At 46.0% G+C, this 19,731-nt stretch overlaps 4 protein-coding genes across 4 annotated transcripts; 2 read left to right on the forward strand and 2 right to left on the reverse strand.

Annotated features, from left to right (window-relative positions):
- Nucleotides 1-4,499: 4,499 nt before the first annotated feature.
- HO133_001656 (uncharacterized protein) lies at nt 4,500-6,023 on the forward strand (the record flags this gene model as incomplete). The annotated part of the gene is made up of 4 exons (XM_037292584.1): nt 4,500-4,547; nt 4,711-4,961; nt 5,062-5,441; nt 5,605-6,023. The coding sequence occupies 4 exons, from the start codon at nt 4,500-4,502 to the stop codon at nt 6,021-6,023; spliced, it is 1,098 nt and encodes a 365-aa protein (XP_037151123.1).
- Nucleotides 6,024-8,720: 2,697 nt separating this feature from the next.
- Nucleotides 8,721-13,758, forward strand: HO133_001657 (uncharacterized protein; the record flags this gene model as incomplete). Its single annotated transcript, XM_037292585.1, has 7 exons — nt 8,721-9,534; nt 9,596-9,787; nt 9,853-9,999; nt 10,051-10,072; nt 10,180-12,158; nt 12,212-13,598; nt 13,653-13,758. 7 exons carry the CDS (start codon nt 8,721-8,723, stop codon nt 13,756-13,758), a joined length of 4,647 nt encoding a protein of 1,548 aa, XP_037151124.1.
- A 360-nt stretch (nt 13,759-14,118) lies between these two features.
- On the reverse strand, nt 14,119-14,751 carry HO133_001658 (uncharacterized protein; the record flags this gene model as incomplete). Its single annotated transcript, XM_037292586.1, has 1 exon — nt 14,119-14,751. One exon carries the CDS (start codon nt 14,749-14,751, stop codon nt 14,119-14,121), a length of 633 nt encoding a protein of 210 aa, XP_037151125.1.
- A 1,674-nt stretch (nt 14,752-16,425) lies between these two features.
- On the reverse strand, nt 16,426-19,601 carry HO133_001659 (uncharacterized protein; the record flags this gene model as incomplete). The annotated part of the gene is made up of 2 exons (XM_037292587.1): nt 16,426-18,005; nt 18,059-19,601. The coding sequence occupies 2 exons, from the start codon at nt 19,599-19,601 to the stop codon at nt 16,426-16,428; spliced, it is 3,123 nt and encodes a 1,040-aa protein (XP_037151126.1).
- Between the last annotated feature and the right edge of the window lie 130 nt (nt 19,602-19,731).

Here is a 19,731-nt window from a genome sequence, read left to right on the forward strand (position 1 = left end):
ATCGATTCTACGATTATCATAATCTCTAAATAATAAAAGATTTTTATTAAATAAGTAGATTTCTATATCTAAATACTATATTATAAACTCGAAAAAAAGTAATTAATTTTCTAATAATAATTATTCGTCGAGATCGTTAAGCTTTATTATATAATAGAATCGTAAAATTTCTAATCTTTTAACTATCGACTCTTTTAATTATTATATTATTACTATAAACTATTATAAATAATAGATATAAATTTTTAATAGAATTTTCTTAACTACTTAAATATTATATTTAAAGTTAATTTATATTAAAGATAATTATAAAAGATAACTATTTCTTTTAAATTAAGATAATCTTATTTTTAATTTATAAAAAGAGATTTAATATCTTATATAGTACTTAATAATATATAATTAATTTTTATTAATTTTAAAATCTTTTAATATACTTAAATTAAATTAAGATATTATTATTATTTATTATTATTATTATTAGTTAAAAAGATATAGAATTTAATATAAGATTTAAGTAATTTTCGAGATATCATCTTAAAAATATAGAATATTTCTAATTCTATCTAATATTTTATATATAAACGAGTAAAGGTCTATGAATTAAATTCATACACATTTTTTTTATTTAGAGCTGTCGAGTAAATTTAGTAAGCGATCTTTAATAAGCGATCTTTAATAAGCGATATTTGAAATCCTTATCTTTAAAGAACTATAAGATTAAATTTTAAAAAAAAAATCGTATTTAAAAAGCGTAAATTACGCTCTATAATTTAAAAAAATAATTATTAAATTTTAATAGAAAATAGTAAAGTTATTAAAAGGTTAAAAGTAGAAAGAAAGATTTTAATAATTAAGAATATTAATTTATTTACTCGTAATATCTAATTAAAAAGCGTAGCGAACTCGAATTTATAATTAGCTATATATATAAATTTAAATTTTTTTAACTTAACTTTATCTTATTCTTTTATATATACTAATTATCGTATTTTAAAATCGTCTCGTATAAAATAGATTAGTCTCGTAATCTCGTTATAGAGATAAAAGAATTATAAGATTCTATAAATAGACTATAAAGATATAAATTTTTAAAGAAAAGAGGTAAAAGTTAAAAAATTCTAAGTCTAAAAAATTTCATATCTTTTCGACTAGTAATTATTATTATTATCTTATATTTAAATATCTATAAATAGTTTTAAATAATTAAAGATTATTTATTATTTATTATTCTATTATTTAAAGAGCTTAGCTATTAAAAGAATTTAACTACTTTTTTTAATAAAATTTACTTACTCTCTAAAAGAATTTAATTAAAAAATTACTTTTTTTATTTTATCTTTTAATTAATATCTATCTCTTATTATACTTATTTTTAGCGATTTTTTTTAAAAAATAGAAATCGTTATTTAAGCGTATATATTTTCTAATATTTTTCTATATATTAATAATTTAAATAGAAATTTCTTTCTATTATTTAATACTTTATTTTTAAACTTTAATTTAAATTTAAATAAAATAAATAAATTTTATATTTCTTTATAAAGAGAAGTAAATAAATTTCTATCTTTTTTAAATAGATATTAAAAATTAAAGTCTTCTAGTTAAAGTAATATTTAAGTTTTTTTACTTTTTATAGTTTTTATAAATAAAAAGATAGCGATTTATTAGATTCGCTATTAGATTAAATAAGAATTATCTAAAAATTAAAAAGATAATATCTTCTAGATTATAGATTAAGAAATACTTATATTATTAAATTTTAGAATTATCTTCTAAGAATTATATATAATTAATAATTTCTATTTAATAAAGAATAGAATATTTAAGATTTATAAAAAATAAAAAAAATCGCGGAATTAGTATAGTATAATGTTTCTATAACTATAGAGAGTATAAAATAAGCGCTTTTGACGGGATGCTTGTAAAAGATAGCCATAAATAACATTTTGAACTGGAATAGTGCCCGTGAACCTAGGCCTAAAAATGACAATTTCTGTTGCCATATCTGGCGCCTTTTTCACTCCATCAAAATCCAAACTCCTTGCCGCTCTGGGTTCGATGCCATGATTCCATTCTTCAGCACGGCCATGCTCTTCGGACCAAGGTGATTGGTTCTATTCGTATTCAAGCGGTCTTAGGGTCCTGCAGGAACGAAGCATCCAGAACAACTCGTCCTCATTCATAACACATCGGTCAAGCTCAAGATCAGCCGAGAGGCAAGGAGGCACTTGACCGTAGAGACCACTGCCTGTTCATCCTTCCATTCCTTCACTTTTCCTCTAACTACCAGCCGCTGGCTGTTTCTTAATACTCCCCGCCAGTTCATCTTTTGAGTCTTTATGTTCCATTCTGGGAATCCTTCGGGGCATCCGCTGTGTGACCTATCGAGCAAGACTGTAAACTCGGAGGCAACTAGGCGCTTAACAGCAGTGGACTCCATGTTGCTGCCTCGTGCGTGCAGGTCGTGTCACTACTAAAACAAGAACCAAGATTGAAGTCCGGCGTCCGAATATCTTGTGTGCATACCCTTGCTGTTGGCCACGGTGGTGCCGTACTAGGCATCTCCAGATAGTCGACTTGGCGTCGACTAGAATAGGAAAGTGCAGAACCATCTCAAAAGCGACGCAAACCTTAGTCTGTCTCGGAACATCACCGACCCGCGTTGGCGCGAAGCATAATACCTTTCATAAGTTTCATCACACAGATGTCTCTCCCCATGACACCAAGGACATCAACCTGTCTCAGACCATAACCCATTCGAATCCTCTGCTTGAGAAATCTGCTCAAGGATTCTGCATCCTCCGTTGGCCGATCTAGCGGATGATACACTTCGTCCATATTCAATATTTGCCGTCTAAGGAGACCTTGGTGAGGGGTTAGAGGATACTTCCTCACTTGGCGGGTCTACTCCTATCGATGAGGCTCTCATAGACGAGTTGTCGGTCGACATGAAAGGTCAAAGGCGAGTGGTTATCATGGTACTTGAATCTCCTCGCCGCATCTTTTTTTCAACTCAATATCTAACAGGCTGGGTCTTATCTATATAGTTATCCTGTTCACGGCTGACTGTCAAATCGATGTCAAAGCATCAGAAGAGGTTGATTCCCTACCTCGATCATGACTTCGGTTTTTCGCCTCAGTATTCTTATTTCAGTCACGACGTAGCGACTGAGCTTAAACGGTCGGATTCGGAGACGATGATAGTCTCTTCTAGATCCCCATACCATCTAAATCTTGGTCCGGGGGTTTCAGTTGAGCTGGCTCTTGATATCGGAGAGGTTGCAATGTGAGCTGCTGTTGATAGCGGCTGACAATGTATAGAGATGTGAGACCTTTATTTCCAAAGTACACTGAATCCTATAGGAATCGGATCCGAGGTCTGGATGAGTAAGCTTATGAATGGGTCCAGTTGTTTGAAAGTAGACTTAGGTTGGGCGTCGGTAAGCACTTCCTTTTCAAGATGGATTGACTGTGTTGGGCGTTGTCTTAGGTAGGCTATGGGTGTGAAAACGATATCTAAATGAGTAATAGGACCGGAAATTCCTTTAGAAATCCTGGGGAGATATATATGTACAACTAAACGCTGTTAACTCTCGTTATTAGCCTCTATATTTGATATCTCTTCTGGAGGCTATGTCCAGGGAGTTGCTGAACCAAAAGCACAAGCGAAAGACGGAGTGTGTCAACAGCTCTAGATTGGACCAGTCTGTGCCTCGAGACCACTATTTCCAAAACATTGCATTGGGCGCCTTGACCGAAGTTCTGAGTACTGGTTAGAACCGACGGTTACGAGACTCGCTTGCTTCGGTTCATTTACCCAGCATACTTCCGACAGCCTAATGAATGGTATGAAATCTAGAAACTGTCATACGTACCTAGAAAGGGAAGATCAAGTGGCGCAGAATTTACAAAACTCGTTCTCCTGAATTCAAACATTCTACTGCGAGTGAATCATTGGCGCATCTCCAGCACGGTTCGTTGACCAACTCTCTTTACCATAGAAGCGATCGAGACTGACGGGAATTGTCGCTCACAGAGACTACCCTCGCAGTCCAATAACAGAACACCGTACCTTATCCTCGGAGAATATCGCAGCATCTGCACATTAAATCCGGACCGATCGGCCGTGTCGCTCGGGTCGAACTGCCGTCCGAGCAACTCTACCCCAGAGCTGCTTATAAGTATCATTATATGAGACTCACTCATCTCAATCGACGGCGACAGCGGAAGGTTTATCAGGCCGGCGAGTGCACATTGTGCATATCCAATCTTGAGCTTGAATTTCATGTGCTTGTGTATTCTCGACATTCGCGGTGGGCTTGCGGGGGGGCAAAGTATGCTTGGCACGTGTACCCAAGGGGTATATTTGTATGTCATGGGCCGCGATTGCTCGGAGAAGGAGCTGGTCGATTTAGGAAGCTCAATGACGCTCTCTCAGCCCCAAGGTGACGGTTGTGGGGCCTCAGTGACAGTACTTTATGCTAGTACTTGCACAGATGGGCTCCAGTCTCCAGCCATTTCGACCATCTGCTGGCGAGGTAGCAGTACGTCGATAGCGCGAGGCGGCCGAAAGGGGTGCTCTGCGTTAGCGCGGAAATAATGTCTCATGGGATTGATTATTGATACTTTAAGGATGCGACCGCCTCCCCATTTCGCTCTCATTGTGCTCAGGGTCTTCCCTGCTCTGATATTGCTTATGTTTCTCAGAGCAGACAGCCAAACACCACGATGATTGTTTTAGCTGTTTTACCTTTGGTGTTCACTTTCTTAAAAGCATGTACTGGGGCAGTGCTTCCCCAATACCCTCCGCTGCCACCATTCATCGCTCTGGAGGAGCATTTCACAATAGCAGAAATCGCCGTGCAGAATACCGCCACACCGCCATGGATCGTTCAGAAGCTGCTAGACCTGGACGGCCTGCGGCTTGAGGAAATGGACCAGGGCCGAGTTACTAAGCAGTGAGCATCTTGGTTTTAGCACCAAATATGTTTTTCGGACTCTTTGACATTTCACCTTCCACTCCAAAAGATTCCATGCTAACCCCAACATGCGCACCAGGTTCCTCTCCATCGGTGCTGCTACCGTTAACCTTTCTCAAAGCCAAGATGCGAACAATGTCCTAGCTGCAGCAATCAACAAGCATCCTTCCCGCTTCGGTGGCTGGGCGACAATCCCCATCTCTGACCCAGCAGCCGCGGCCGACGAACTAACCCGTAGTGTCAAGAAGCTCGGTTTTGTCGGCGCCCTTATTAACAATCACGACCAAGGTAAATTCTATGACAATGCCACCTACTGGCCTTTTTTTGCGCGGGCCCAGGAACTCAACGTTCCAATCTACCTCCATCCCGCCAATCCAGCCAGAGAGTGGGCGTCGAGGTTCCAAGGCAATTACCCACAGTCAATCGCTTCTTCTCTTGGCCTCTCAGGCTGGGATTGGCGTAAGTGTCTTCTAGGTTTGAGGTATTCTCCATTTACGCTCATCGGGTGGCAAGATAACTTTCAGAAGCATCGACCCTCCCCCACTGGCGATCAATCAGCCTTACTTGCCTCAAATCCGATCTTCCTGCTTCGAAGTACAATGCTGACTCTCAAGCTTCTTAGATCAAGAGGTCGGCTTTCACATTCTGCGCCTGTTCAACAGTGGCTTCTTCGACGAATTCCCGCGCATCAAGATCATCATTGGGCACATGGGAGAAATGCTCACCTTCCAGCTCGACCGCGTCATCGACGTCGGTGAGACGAAACGCGGTTGGCCGGCGAGGCAGCGCGACCTCCGCTCTGTCTGGAACAGCAACATCTGGATCACCACGAGCGGCATGTTCTCCCTCGCGCCGTTCGCGTGCCTGTTGCGTCAAATGCCGGTCGATCGAATTCTGTACAGCGTGGATTGGCCCTACAGCAATAACACGCAGGGTTTGGAGTTTATGGAGAAGGTCAGACGCAGCGGGCTTGTCACGGAGGAGCAGTTCCAAGGCATTGCTTACAAGAACGCTCAATCGGTGCTTCAAGTACAGGTATAATTAGAAACCTTACTTTTTTACTATCAAGACTGGGAGCACGAAAGTATAAATACACTAACTTCTTGAAAAAAACCCCCAAAAAGACAGTTGTGTCGAGCCAGAACTCTTCTTTTCAATGGTTGAATGCCTCCTATCGAGTTTTCTTCATGTCAATTTCAAATCTTTTGTCTTCTGCTTTTTGTTTTTCCATTGCTGCATGATATCTCTGTCCATGACACTGTGTGTATAGCTACTCCTCAACCACATCAACCAACTTGATTTCAGAACGGTGTGGGAGCGTTTACTTACCATCCACCAACAACGCTGTATGAAGTTTTCGAGGCCGAAGTTCCTAGTCCCGTTCGCTTGGTTCTTCAGCTAGAATACGTCCCCAGTCTTCTTCTCCTGGGACATGCTGAAGTATTTCCATCGGCCAGGTCTTGGGCCCATGTATACTCCGACTAGTCCTCGGCCTCCAATTATGGCTCCATTCCTCCCAATCAACCCTTCTCCAGCTACCTTTCTTGTCCTTGTGCAAGCGTATCGTGACGGTGTTGCGGTTGCCGACTTCAGACTCCCAACAGTCAAGCTTCAGACTGTAATTCTTCCGCAACGCAGCTGTGAGTGCCATCCATTCAGCGGCATTCCCGTTCTCTGGTAACTTATTCGGGGCTTGGCATTCGATGCCTCCACCAGCTACCTTAAACCCTTTAAGCCCTTTTCGTGGCGCGTACTTCTATGGGTCAATTGTCAAATTTTCCGATCCGAGGTAACATGTTGGCCAGGGCGCCAAAAGACCACAGGATATAGTTCTCGGACTTTGGCATGCGAAAAGAGATGCATCCGGAGGTTTCTGCCTAATCAGCTCCTCCCCGAGCCGGAGAAAGGCTCCTTCTCCCACGCCGTAGCGGATGTAGGTGTTGATTCCAAAGATACCAAACATACAATACGCCATGTCTTCTATTTCTGAAGTTTGTCTTCGGGCTAGCCAGCTCATTCTGACGGCTATGCAAGCCTGGGAAACGTCTCCATTGAGATAATGGGGTTCGATATTGGTTACCCTTTGAATCTGAGCGGACAACGTTTCTTTGGTTCCCAAAAACAGCTTTTGACGGTCAAAGTATATCGTTGTTGGAGCGAGAAGTTCTTGCAAAGTTGAGCCCCGTGTGAACCAATCACTGCAGTTAAAGCATCCTACCCTCGTCTTTGTAACTGTCCCCGTCTCCTCGTCTTTTTCTAGCTCTTGGAACCCATCTTATACAGCTGACACATCAGTAAGGTAGGCATAGCACACCTTTGCAGAACTGTACCAACCGAACATTGACGTGATTGCCTTCTCCAGTTCCTTTGGGTCTTATTTGTTGATGCAACACGTGTTGGTAAATTACAAATTCATACCCCGAAACCTTGGATTCTTATACCCCAAGATTTGGTGGAGGGATATGAAAATGTAATTAGGGGTATGAATTTGTAATTTACCGCAACACGTGTTCATCCAGATATATCCTAAGTTCATTTGGGGTTGCGATGGTCCTTGACGTTGGGCCTTCAAGCGAGCTCGTGCCGTTTTGAGGAGCCCTTCAGATTCGGCTTCATTCCAGACGGGGGTATTTCCGGAATTATCAAATTGGTCCTCATAACTTGGATTCTTCATTCGTTCCTCGTACTGCTGGGAGCTGAGTTCGTGGTCGCCCCATCGATGTGATATGATTGCGCATTTTGCGAGAGCATTCCGAAGCTTCGAAGCCTCTTTTGTGTCTGGTCATGGCCCACGTAGAAATCCATCTCAGTGCAGTTCTGGTTCCTCCCCATCTACCATGAGAGGGCAAGAATAGAGATAACTCCCATCACTTGTCTCCGGCTCTGTATGGCCTTTTGATATAGACCTTTGAAAATCGCAAACCCATTTTTCATAGCCACCTCTCTTTTCATTTATGCAATCCACCAAAGCGTATACGATGGCTCTATAGAGTATCAAAAATTCGAAAGTGTGAGGTTTTAGCCTGTGCACAAAAGGTTGGAATTCTTGGTGCTGCAATATACTATAGCTGTCAACTATCTTTTAGCTCTTATAGAGCTATTGTTATACATTTTGAGAAGAAACTTCTATATTAAAAGTACGTAGTTTTATCTACTCTATAATTTATACTTAAGTTTAAGTTTTAAAGTTTTAGATCTCTTTTAATCTTTCTGAAGTTTAAAAAGTATTAATAATTAAGATTTAACGCTATCTAAGAGCTTCTATCTAAAATTATTTATAGTATAAATAAAATAAAGTTTCTTTAATATAAAGATTATATTATTTACATATATATATCTATATCTATAAAGGTTCAAAGATAGTTTAATAGACATTTGTGCGATTTTTTAGCGTCAAAAATTCCAACGTTTTGTGCACACGCTAATTGACCCCTCTGTTAGTATGGGTTGCCGTAATCGTTCCCGCGCGACACCCCACTTTTTGAACATGAGCGATCATTGAAGACGACCTTCAAGCGAAGTAATCCGAATATCGAAAAACGTGAAATCTGAGCTCTGAGCTCTGCTGAGCCTACTCGGTCCACGTGTATACTGAGGACCAAGCAGTTAATTGGATGTAATAATTGGTTGATCTCTTCACTTTGCTTCAATAAACTTTCTCGACATCCGCTCCATCCATGCAGGGCCCTGACCATTTCTCTGCACTGGCTGCGTCTGTCAGGGTTTTGAGCAATATTAATGGCTTCCTTATCGCGAACCACCAGCAGGGGAAGCGTTGATTCCAATCACATCTCCGTTACCGGATCTCCGGATGGTGATCCACATGAGAAAATTATAGACAAACTTGCTCCTGCTCCTCCTTCTCCAGCCAACTCCTCTAAACCACCACCTTCGCTGGCATCTACGGGACGTGTCCCTTCACATTCACTTCTCTCCGCTCCAAACAATGCCGCCGCACCAAATCGGAAGAGCCGATTTGCGGATGCCGGTACAATTGGGGGTAGTATAGGTAGAGCAAGCATCTCTATGCCCCCGCCCGCAACAAAGCCTTCTTCAATATACAGACCTGCAAGCTATCGTCGTCCTACAAATTTGTCCAGCGCCATGGATCCCAGGGAAGGTGAGACAGGATTGGATGGTACAATGGAAGAGAATCTTGGGGGTGATTCTGCGGTGCTACAAAATCTGGAGAAGACCACAAGTCTACCTGGCTCGCAGGGAGGCCTTGCCTCGGAATCACACAGTCAGTTGGTTCTTGTAGATTCCAGCTTGAAGCCTCCCAGCTCGGGCCTGAACAAGCCAGGCGACCGCTTGTCCTTCTCATCGTTGTACTCTTTGGGATCTGCCATCTATGGGGCAGCAGGTCTATCTAGTGCACCTCAGAGTGCTGCAAGCTCTACCGCTGGTTCAATCAAAAGTGCGGTCTCCGAACAGCCAACGCCTACGCCTATCTCCCCTTCTCTGGGGTCAGCCAAAGGAGAAGCTGTTGCTTCGGCTACGACGGCTACAGACCCTATATCAGTAAATGCCAACTCTCCGCCACAGCATCAAGGTTCGAAATCTTTGCATTCTGGCATCGATTAAGTCGAACCTCGACTGACAATTTTGCGTAGTGCCTGTCAATACTTTGAAGGAACCAGCGTCTAGTGCACCCAATGCTGCTAAGCAACATCTTGACTCTTGGAACTCAGGTCCGTTGCCAAGACCGCCCGCTCCCCGTCGATCCCGAAGTCGAACGCAACAGAGACAGCCGAGTGGTAGCACCGTCGCAAGTGGCGCCCCCAGCCCTAGTAACAGTGAGCGATGTAAGTCTGCCACGTCCCCCCCAAAGACATCACCAATGGAAAGACCTAACTCATGTCTATGACAGCCAAAGTTGAACCGATTGGACGAGTCGGCGTCTGTGCTCTCGATGTCAAGGCAAGAAGCAAGGCGAGCCGGAATATCTTAACCCGCCTACAAGGCAATGGAGAACTCGATGTCGTCATCTTCGGCGACAAAGTCATATTGGATGAAGGTAAGTGGATCAGAATAAGACACCACTGCATGTACTAATATCATGCGTTAGATGTGGAGAATTGGCCAGTCTGGTAAGCTTCGTAGTCTTCTCGCTCATGGTCCTCTCGACCAACTACACCATGCGCAAGGCATAATGTTTCAAGCTAGAGAACACGGCCAAGCTGATGACATCTTCCAGCGACTTTCTAATATCCTTCTTTTCGGACGGTTTTCCGCTAGACAAGGCTATTGCGTATCACAAGCTTCGCAAGCCATTCTCGATCAATGATCTTCCAATGCAGAAGATACTTTGGGATCGCAGAATATGTCTGCGTATTTTGGACAGCATGGGTGTACCGACTCCCAAGCGAATCGAGGTCAACAGAGATGGTGGACCAACATTAGAGTCCACTCAGCTTGCTGAGCATGTCCGTGGTTTTAGCGGTGTCAAGTTGGAAGGTCCTGATGATGGCACCGGTGGTGGCATGCCCACTACTCAAAAGGTGGAACTGATCGACGAGGGCGATACCTTACTTGTGGATGGCTTAACTTTGAAGAAGCCCTTTGTGGAGAAGCCAATCAGCGGCGAGGACCACAACATCCGCATTTACTTTGGCAAAAAACACGAAAGTGGTGGCGGTGGCAGAAAGCTATTTCGAAAGATTGGTAACAAAAGCTCGGAATGGGATAAGGACTTGATCGTTCCGCGTGCTGTTATGGAGAAGGACAGCAGCTATATCTACGAGCAGTTTTTACATGTCGACAACGCGGAAGATATTAAGGCCTATACGGTTGGACCAGAGTTCTGTCATGCTGAAACGCGAACCTCTCCCGTTGTTGATGGCCTTGTTCGTCGAAACACCCATGGAAAGGAGATTCGCTACATATGCAATCTGAGCCCAGAGGAACAACTAATGGCGAAGAAGATTGCGAACGGCTTCGGTCAACGAATCTGCGGGTTTGATATGCTCCGAGTTAGAAATCAAAGCTATGTCATTGATGTCAATGGGTGGAGCTTCGTTAAAGACAATAACGCTTATTACGATAAATGTGCGAGTATCTTGAAACAGATGTTTATAACTGAAAAACAAAAGCGTGAGGGCGTCGCGCCATTGGTGACGCCAATTCCTGAAGATAACTCTGAAAAAGGTCCGGCGGACAGGAATCAGTCGGAGACAAACTTACTCCACCGGAAAAATACTGTGGGGACACACCGTTCTGCCCTGAAAAATCTGATTAAGTCACCAAGCATGTCTAAGATGAGAGGTCTTCATCACCCTGGCCAGTCCACCCACGGTGCTACTTCTCCAGATCTCACCCCATCTACAGCGCCACTTTCGTCGCCACCTACCTTCGAACGTGGCCAGAAGCCTGTGCTACCGAACCCTCCAACGGGCAATGTTGATGCGCTTCCATCCCCAGCCGTATCGGTAGAACAGCCTCTAGTAGCACCTGTTTCGGTGTCAACTTTAGCAGAGAAAGAGCCAGCGGTAGCTGTTCCCGAGCCATCCTCGAAACATGCCTGGAAGCTAAAAGGGATGGTATCTGTGATCCGGCATGCCGATCGCACACCAAAGCAGAAATTCAAGTTCACCTTTCATACTCAGCCTTTCGTTGAGCTGCTCAGAGGCCATCAAGAGGAAGTCCTATTGAAGGGTGAAGCCGCCCTCAACAGTGTCCTAGATGCCGTTAAGGTTGCTCTGAAGCAGGGTGTAGAAGATCCTGAAAAATTGAATTTGCTGAGGACGTCGCTCGCGCGCAAAGGAGCATGGACTGGGACAAAGGTTCAGATCAAGCCCATGTTTCGTAAAAGGAAGCCTAAAGAAATCACAAGAATCCGCAGCCAGATCGAAGAGAGCGATAATCCTGCGGCTATCCTGGCTGCAGAAGGACTCACCGAGGAACCAGAAAGCGACTTAAAACCTGTGTCACGCCCACCAACGAGAAGCGACTCAATGACGGAAACGACACTTTCACGATTTTCTGCTGCGGAAAATGACTTGGTCATAGAGAAGTTGCAACTCATCGTCAAATGGGGTGGAGAGCCAACCCACTCTGCTCGCTATCAATCGCAGGACCTGGGCGAGAACATGAGGAACGACCTCCTGCTGATGAATAAGGAGTCTTTGGACGATGTACGGGTATTTACAAGCTCAGAGAGAAGAGTCAGCACCAGCGGTACGTGTGCATTAACGCCCCCCTACTCTCCCCCTGTGCTAACACTTGGATAGCGCAAATCTGGGCGGCGTCTTTCCTGAACAAAAAGGAAGTTTCTGAATCGTCAATCACTGTCCGCAAAGACCTGCTCGATGACTCGAATGCCGCCAAAGATGTCATGGACAAAGTCAAGAAGAAGCTGAAGCTCTTACTCCGAGAGGGTCACAAGGCGCCGCCACAATTTGCATGGCCTGGCAACATGCCGGAGCCGTCTGTTGTCGTACGCAAGGTTGCAGAACTCATGGTGTTCCATCGAAAAGTGATGCGATACAATTTCAAAAAGCTCAATGGCGGTGCGGCCGCGTCATTAAGTGCCTTGACCAAAGTTGGAGAAGCCAGCGCACCCATACCCATCCCAGGATCTGGTGGATCTCTCGCTCAGGCTCAAGCAGTGGCAGGCATACAATCCAGATGGTGCTGCGGAGAAGATCCGGAGCTCTTCAAAGAGCGATGGGAGAAGCTGTTCTCTGAATTCTGCGACTCTGAAAAGGTCGATCCCAGCAAGATTTCCGAGCTCTATGATACTATGAAATTTGACGCCTTGCACAACCGGCAGTTTTTAGAGTGGGTTTTCACGCCTGATGCAAGTATGCCTGATGAAGAAACCACAAAAGGACCGAGATTGCCCACGGAAGCTACTTCGGAACCTCCAACCTCCAAAAGCTCTCACAACATCCTTAAGCATAAGCGGAAAGGTAGCGGAGGCGAGAAGATGGTCGACGCACCCGCCGACAAGCCCCCCAATCCCAATCTAGCGCATCGCATGGGCCTACGCCGAAGGTCCGTTATGAATCCTCCGTCACCACAGCCTGAAATAGCGGATGAATCTGGAGAGTCTTACTTCAAGCTATACAAAGGTACCGGTCAAAGCAAAGCGAAATGGGATGCTCGACTCGAGAATCTGCGAGAGCTCTATAAACTAGCTAAGGTGCTCTTTGACTTTGTGTGTCCCCAAGAGTACGGTATCAGTGATGAGGAGAAGCTGGAGATCGGTCTCTTGACGTCTCTGCCCTTATTGAAAGAAATCGTCAACGACCTGGAAGAAGTGCAAGCTTCGGAAGAGGCCAAATCATTTGTCTACTTCACTAAAGAGTCACATATCTACACTCTTGTCAATTGCATCCTCGAAGGTGGAATCAAGACGAAGATCGAGAGAAATGCAATTCCAGAATTGGATTACCTTTCCCACATAACTTTCGAACTGTACGAGTCCGAGGACAAAGACGCAGATACTTTTACCTACAGCATCCGTATCACGATTACTCCTGGTTGTCATACCTTCGATCCACTAGACGTTCAGCTCGATTCGAAGCATTCGATTGGCTGCGCGCCAAGGCGAAGCCTGACCACGCATATGGATTGGAAGGAGGTCATTGAGACGTTGCGAGCGAGATTCCACACGTATGACGCTCAGGTCCCCCAAGACCCAGTTCCATGCTAATTGTTCTTTTGCAGGGTGAAACTACCGAAGAGCTTCCTTGCCGTCAATGTCAGCGACAGCCATTCTAGTGATGCGAGCAGAATCGATACCGATACCGACGAGCAAGCCAGTAATGCCTGAATATACTGTACGAATTATGGGCTTTAATCTTCATTGTACATACTATACCCTCGACAGTATTGCATAGAGATTAAGCCGAATTCGGCACGCGCAAGCGTACATCTATCCTAGCCAAGTGCTCTATTGTCACTCGAACCAAGTGAAGAACCTGACTCTATGGCCTGGATATGGGTATAGAACACCATTGTAGCAATTCCCAATATTTCTCGTGATGTAGTTTCACTGTCACTTGTCCCCACCTCCCGTCATAGCCAGTACAGCTACTCCAAGCAGCACCCACCAGTACCTGTCACACATCTGTGTCAGCATCCAACCCCCGCGGTAAAACCGACATCGCAGATAAAGAACAAATGAAAGCACTCACTTCTGCAACAACGTCTTCTCCACCACCTCCTCCTCCTCACCCTCTTTCCCCCCCACCCCCGCCCCTGCACCCGCAGCAGTAGCTCCCCCCTTCCCCTTCGCCGGTTTATCAAACACCACCCTCGGCGCCGGCTTCGTAGTCAGGACATCGAAATCCCCCCTCGCATTCCCCCCACTCTCGCCCTTCCCCTTCCCCTTCCCCGCCGCCGGCGCGCTCTTCGACAAACAAGAATGCCAACTCGCCCCCACGGCCTCCCCCTTCGAATCGAGCACCAGCCTAAAGCGCCCTCGATACGGCGCGTGGAAACCGTACGTCGCCGTGACGCTGCTTCTGTACCTCTCCCCTCCGACGTGGCCGTCGAGGTACAGGAGCACGCTGGTGAGGGCGTCGGGGTCCGAGGTGTTTGCGGGCGGCGTGAATGATTCGAGGGTCGAGAGGTGCGGGTGGTGAGGTGAGTAGGTGAGGATGGCTAGGGGGTGGGGTTTGGAGGGGGTCGGGGCGACGGGGAGGGCGTGGAGGGTTGCGGTGTGGAGAGGTGGGGAGAGGGATGTGGTGGTGGTGGTGGTGGCGGCGAGGGTGGTGGTGGGGAGTGCGAGGAGGGAGAGGAGGAAGGCGGGTAGGAAATGCATCGTTGGTGGGTTGGAAGGGAGGTGGAGGGATAGATATGGAGGAGAGGGTGTTCGAATATGTCGGTTTGTGCGTATGGTCAACCGTTTGTCTGCTTAGCGCGCTCTCGGCGTTTACGGGTAGACAAACCTCCTCCTCACCATCCTCAGAAGCTACTACATCCTGTCTCCATTCTGGCAACTGTGTATGCATCCGATCTTCCAGACCTGTCCAGGAGTACATGGCGCGAGATCAATTGGTTCGCTAGGGCCGAAGACGAGTAATGCAATGCGAATTGCAAGACAGACAAGCGATTGAGTGACGAGAGTCTTGTAATCTACCTTGTGGATTCAGGCGACAGCTCATGAGATAAGAACGTGGTGCTCTTGGAGACGTTCATTAGGGTAACTTTCAACGTGGCTGTCACAGGCGTCTATTTATCTCTCAATGATCACTCGGTCATTATCAGCTTTCCATACAGCTGGCACATGAGTCTTCGCTGTGCTTTCTCGAGCCATTCACCATCCTTCGTGAACAGCGATAAGGGTACATTCCTGTTATTGCCTTCGAGCAGAAATGTTCTCTTGCAGGTTCAGCTCTTGCAGGCTCAAAGAGAACTCGGGTTATCATGATGCGGTGAAGGATGCGGTGAAGCGCTATGCCAACTCGAATTTTCTACCCTCGTGGCTGTTGAACCCACTACCGAGAGTGCAAGGAGAATTGATAATTTTGAAGAAGCTAAGGGAGACGCTAATGGTCATGTTGATGTATTGTGATGGGATAGGATTGAGGATGCTTGACAGATCTTCGCTACCGGCTAATCGACACGTCCAAGTTGTGAGCGCTCATTTATCAGTGTCTGTGTGCTAGCCACCTGTCTCGTCTTCAAATAAGGCTACCTCCCTCTCACTTTGACGGACGAAGCCTTGCTTAGCATGTAAATAGTAAGAGGATAGGCCTCGAAGGGAGGACTGTTGAGTATAAGGGTCGACAAGATGGCCGGTTCTTGCATAGCTGACCACGATAGAGAAAGATTGGTCAACCTGAAGCGTACATTATAACACCACCACGCTCGATCGTGACAATGGCCTTGCCTACGGGTCGATCAGGCCAGCTGCACAAATTGAACAACATTTGGATTCCCCCTATCATCGAAAAGCTCTCCTAGCCCCACACTTACTCCAAACCAAGAGAGCCCCATGGTTTTGTGGGAGACGCAGTAAGAGATCTGTCACGGCCATTACGTCCACAGAACCGTCCTACATGACTGGTATCAAGTAAGCATCACACGCAGAATAGTGCCCTTCAGTCAAATAGAAGAGACTGCTGTTGAGGGGAAATATCTGACATTTCTAAAAGGCAGACAACTTTACCATGTCTGTCGTTATTTGATAAAAATTTCTAGGCATGACCGTCACGAAATGTCATGTTGTGAAATCGATTCTGGCGCACAACTTGGGCCCGAGCCCGACAATATGCAGAGATTTAAGCCGTCTACTATTTGGCTCTCATAGGTGTGACTGTAACAACGGCTGCACTAAATGAGGATTTTGTCGTCTCAGTATCCATCCAAAATACACTATCTATTCCAAATATCCATACATTATCCAGGACTATCATCATCTCCTTTTTCCCATTCCAGTGTTTTCATCCCTAAAAAGTTCGCTTTTCCAAACCTCTGTGTCCAAAACAATCGCTCACTCCCTCAACATCTTCCTCACATCAACACCCCTCCTCTTATCCAATCCACCTACCGGCAGCGTCTGGTTCTGACTCCCAATGATCGCCCACTCGGCCACAGTCGCGCCTGTTGCGTTAGTGGCATTGTTCGCTTGGCTGCCCTGAATCATCAGTGTCGCGTAGCTCCCACTATATACCGCCGGACTCAGCGTCACGTTCGTCGTATTGCTCAAGTATGGCGTGATGAGATTGATCTGCGTCGCATTGTATGGCATGCTGACTGGGACGCTAGATTGACTCGTCGCAGTCACGGCTGAGGCATTCACAGTGGAGTCGTTGTGGAAGACTACTGAGAAATTTGTGGGAGGATTCTGGGCCCAATCGAAGAAGAAACCGGTCACCGGTTGGAAGGCTTGGGTAGCTAGACTGACAGTGATCGATTGGCTAGTATTAGAAAGGTTAGGTTGCCATTTTGTGGAGGCAGCGCCATCGACTGCTGAGATGGGAAATTGGCCGGGCTGGTAGTCGTCCGGAGATGTGACGGGAAGACATTGAGCGATGTTTCCGGCAACGGCTGTGATGTTGGCAATGTTCCTGTTCTGGAGGGTGATGGTGCCGTTGGGTAGGAGTTGGTAGGTGGTTGAGTTGCTATTGCCAATTTGCACAGGTATTGAAGTATTGGCAAACGTCTGGTTCGCGGTCATGAAGGGCTCGCTCAGTCGGGTTACTGTCGTGTGTGTCTGGTTCGCGACGGCAGATATAGGCCAACCTTGCCAGTAGAATGTCCGATACTTGAGATTTGGAATCTGAGGCGGTAGCGATGGGTCGACGTGGAGAGTGAAGTCTGGAGTGAGACGCAGGCCTAGGTAGCCAAAGACAGTGACTTGATTCGCGCCTCCATGTCCGGTCAGGAATGGATAGGCTGGATGGGTGCCGCCATTCAAGGTGTAGTCATCAATGAGCTGTTCGGAGAGTTGGAACCAAGGAGCTCGAGCATACGGCTGCTCAGAGTACTGCTGGTATGTGTACGAGGAACATCCGGCCTGATCGACCGCACTAGCGACGATGCTGAAGATTGCATATGTCATGCCCGGTCCATCCAAGGACTGCTTGCCAGCGTAGAACTCAAGGTCGTTCAAAGAGTCTTGCGCAGTATAATTGTTCTGGTAGTTTAGAGGAAATGTGTCCAAAACCACATCTGCCTGCTTGACCGCAATACTTCCATTCATCCCTGTATACTCGTCGATGATGCCCGCTCCGGAGTCTCGTGAGATGAAGATGTTTGCTGCAATGTCCTCGAACGTTGCATTGGCGCTCATCCCAAACATCTGGCGGAACATATTTGCATTGGTCAGTGTGTCCGCGATCAAAGGCATGGTGAAGCCTCCATTGTCGACACCGTTTGCGTACTCATCGGGGTCGGTCATGTTCGTCAGAACATAAGACGAGCCGTTTTTAGTGACGACTTCGGAGTAGAAGGTGGCTATTGAGTTATAGATAGGAAACAGCGAAGAGTTGAAGAATTCGGTGTCGCCCGAAGCGACCCAGTAATTGGCGAACTCCTGGGCAATGTCACCGTTGATGTGGTACTCGTAGTCTATGATGTGATCAGCGCCCATCATGCCTTGAAAGTCTTGGAGAAGTCACTACCAAAGCAAGGCCCAGTCCCTGTACAATTCCCATACCGTCCACTTGTCCAAGAGAAGACTGCAGCATCACTTGAAAAGCTTGTGGTATTCTTTGATGACTGATACGCTGTCTGTGCATTGGCCATTGCCTGCCCGTATCTCTCAACACGATAATTAGCAATCTGCTTGACTGCTTGAGGATGCGAAACCGCGAGACCCGGTTGCATCCAGATTTCAGCATCCCAGAAGACGAGGCCTGCATATGAATCCGAAGTCAAGCCTCCAACGCTGATACTCCAAGTATCAATTGGCGCGTTACTAGCATTTGACAGGGCATTTGCGCTTATTGTGTTTTGTAACAGATAGTAGTTGTTGAGCACAGCAGTGATAGCGGACTCAATGATATATGTATCGTTTGGCAGGGTACCGTTCTCAGGGAAGGCGTAGTTGTCGACAGAGTCTGGTGTGAGCACAATAGCCCATTCTCCCATATGAGTGGCTAAAGACTTGTTGAAACCTGTCTCCATAGCTTGCATGCAGGCACCTTGAGCGGTCCTCTGGGGATCCAGAAACCCATCTGAGGTCGCTCCACCAACATACTTCGTTACGGTCGTTGTTTGACCTGCTTTCAGAGCAGCATTTGCTGCCTGCGCGATGCTCGACTGGTTGACTCCGATGTAAAGCTTGTCGGTCACTATTGCTAGTGAAGCAGCGTCAACTTCAGCTGAGCCTTCCATAGTAGCGTACATATATGCGGTCACGTTGGGAACATTGTATGGCGTCACCGCAGAGTATATCTGCGTTCCCTCCATGCCACTGCTGGTGAAGTTTGTGCGAACGGCGCTTGTCCCGTCGAGAACATTGACGATGGAAACGTTTGTATCTGCTGAGGGCTGAATTTCCAGTTGCACAAATCCCTGGTTGACGTACAGCTTATGAGCGAACATGGTGTAGGTTATGTTCAATGACAAGCCGCTCGAGTTGGCGGGATTCCAGGTATACGACCATGTCGAAACACCTTCCTTCGCATTGAGTGTGGAGCTGAAGTTGGAGACGGTGCTGTTGTCCACAGTCGCATCGAGGTATACGCCCGCACCAAGATCCACAACTATACCTGCCCAATGAGGCACTCCGCTGATGACGCTTTCTCCTCCATATTGATTGAGCCATTCGAAGTTGGTCCCATTCGTGGTAGGCTGCTCATCGAAGAAGCCGGCGATGGTAGCGAAAGTCTGTCTTTCGCTGAAGAGAGGCCATCCGTTGATGTTGTCCCCAGCTACTGGCACGTCGATTTCGAAGAAGGGGCCGGCTGCTGCGACATTGATGCCCAAGTAGCCATTAGCAATGCTCATTCGTGACTGGTAATGGCCTTGGTCTAGATTAGTAGTGCGGACTTGCCATTCGGCATTGTCCCAGGTCACGTTTGCGAAGCGCGTATTATATATGGAGCTCGTGGTTGAGTCTATATTCGTTGATTGTCGTGCAGTGATGCTTGCCGCATCGCTGTTAAAACCAAAAAGAGAGAAAGCAAGCGCAGAAATGAAGTAAGAGCGCAGGCAGTGCATGATGTCGATTGATGGTTCAGAAAGATTAGATGGATGTGAATAGTCACAACGATTCAATGGCAAAGCACTTGAGAAGGATGCGCTGACAGAGCATGTCTGTACATTGTGCGGAGTGCGAAAAATTATATAA

The sequence above is a fragment of the Letharia lupina genome (genome assembly GCF_014066315.1).
Source record: "Letharia lupina isolate WasteWater1 chromosome Unknown contig_13, whole genome shotgun sequence".
NCBI classification, from domain to species: Eukaryota; Fungi; Ascomycota; class Lecanoromycetes; order Lecanorales; family Parmeliaceae; genus Letharia; species Letharia lupina.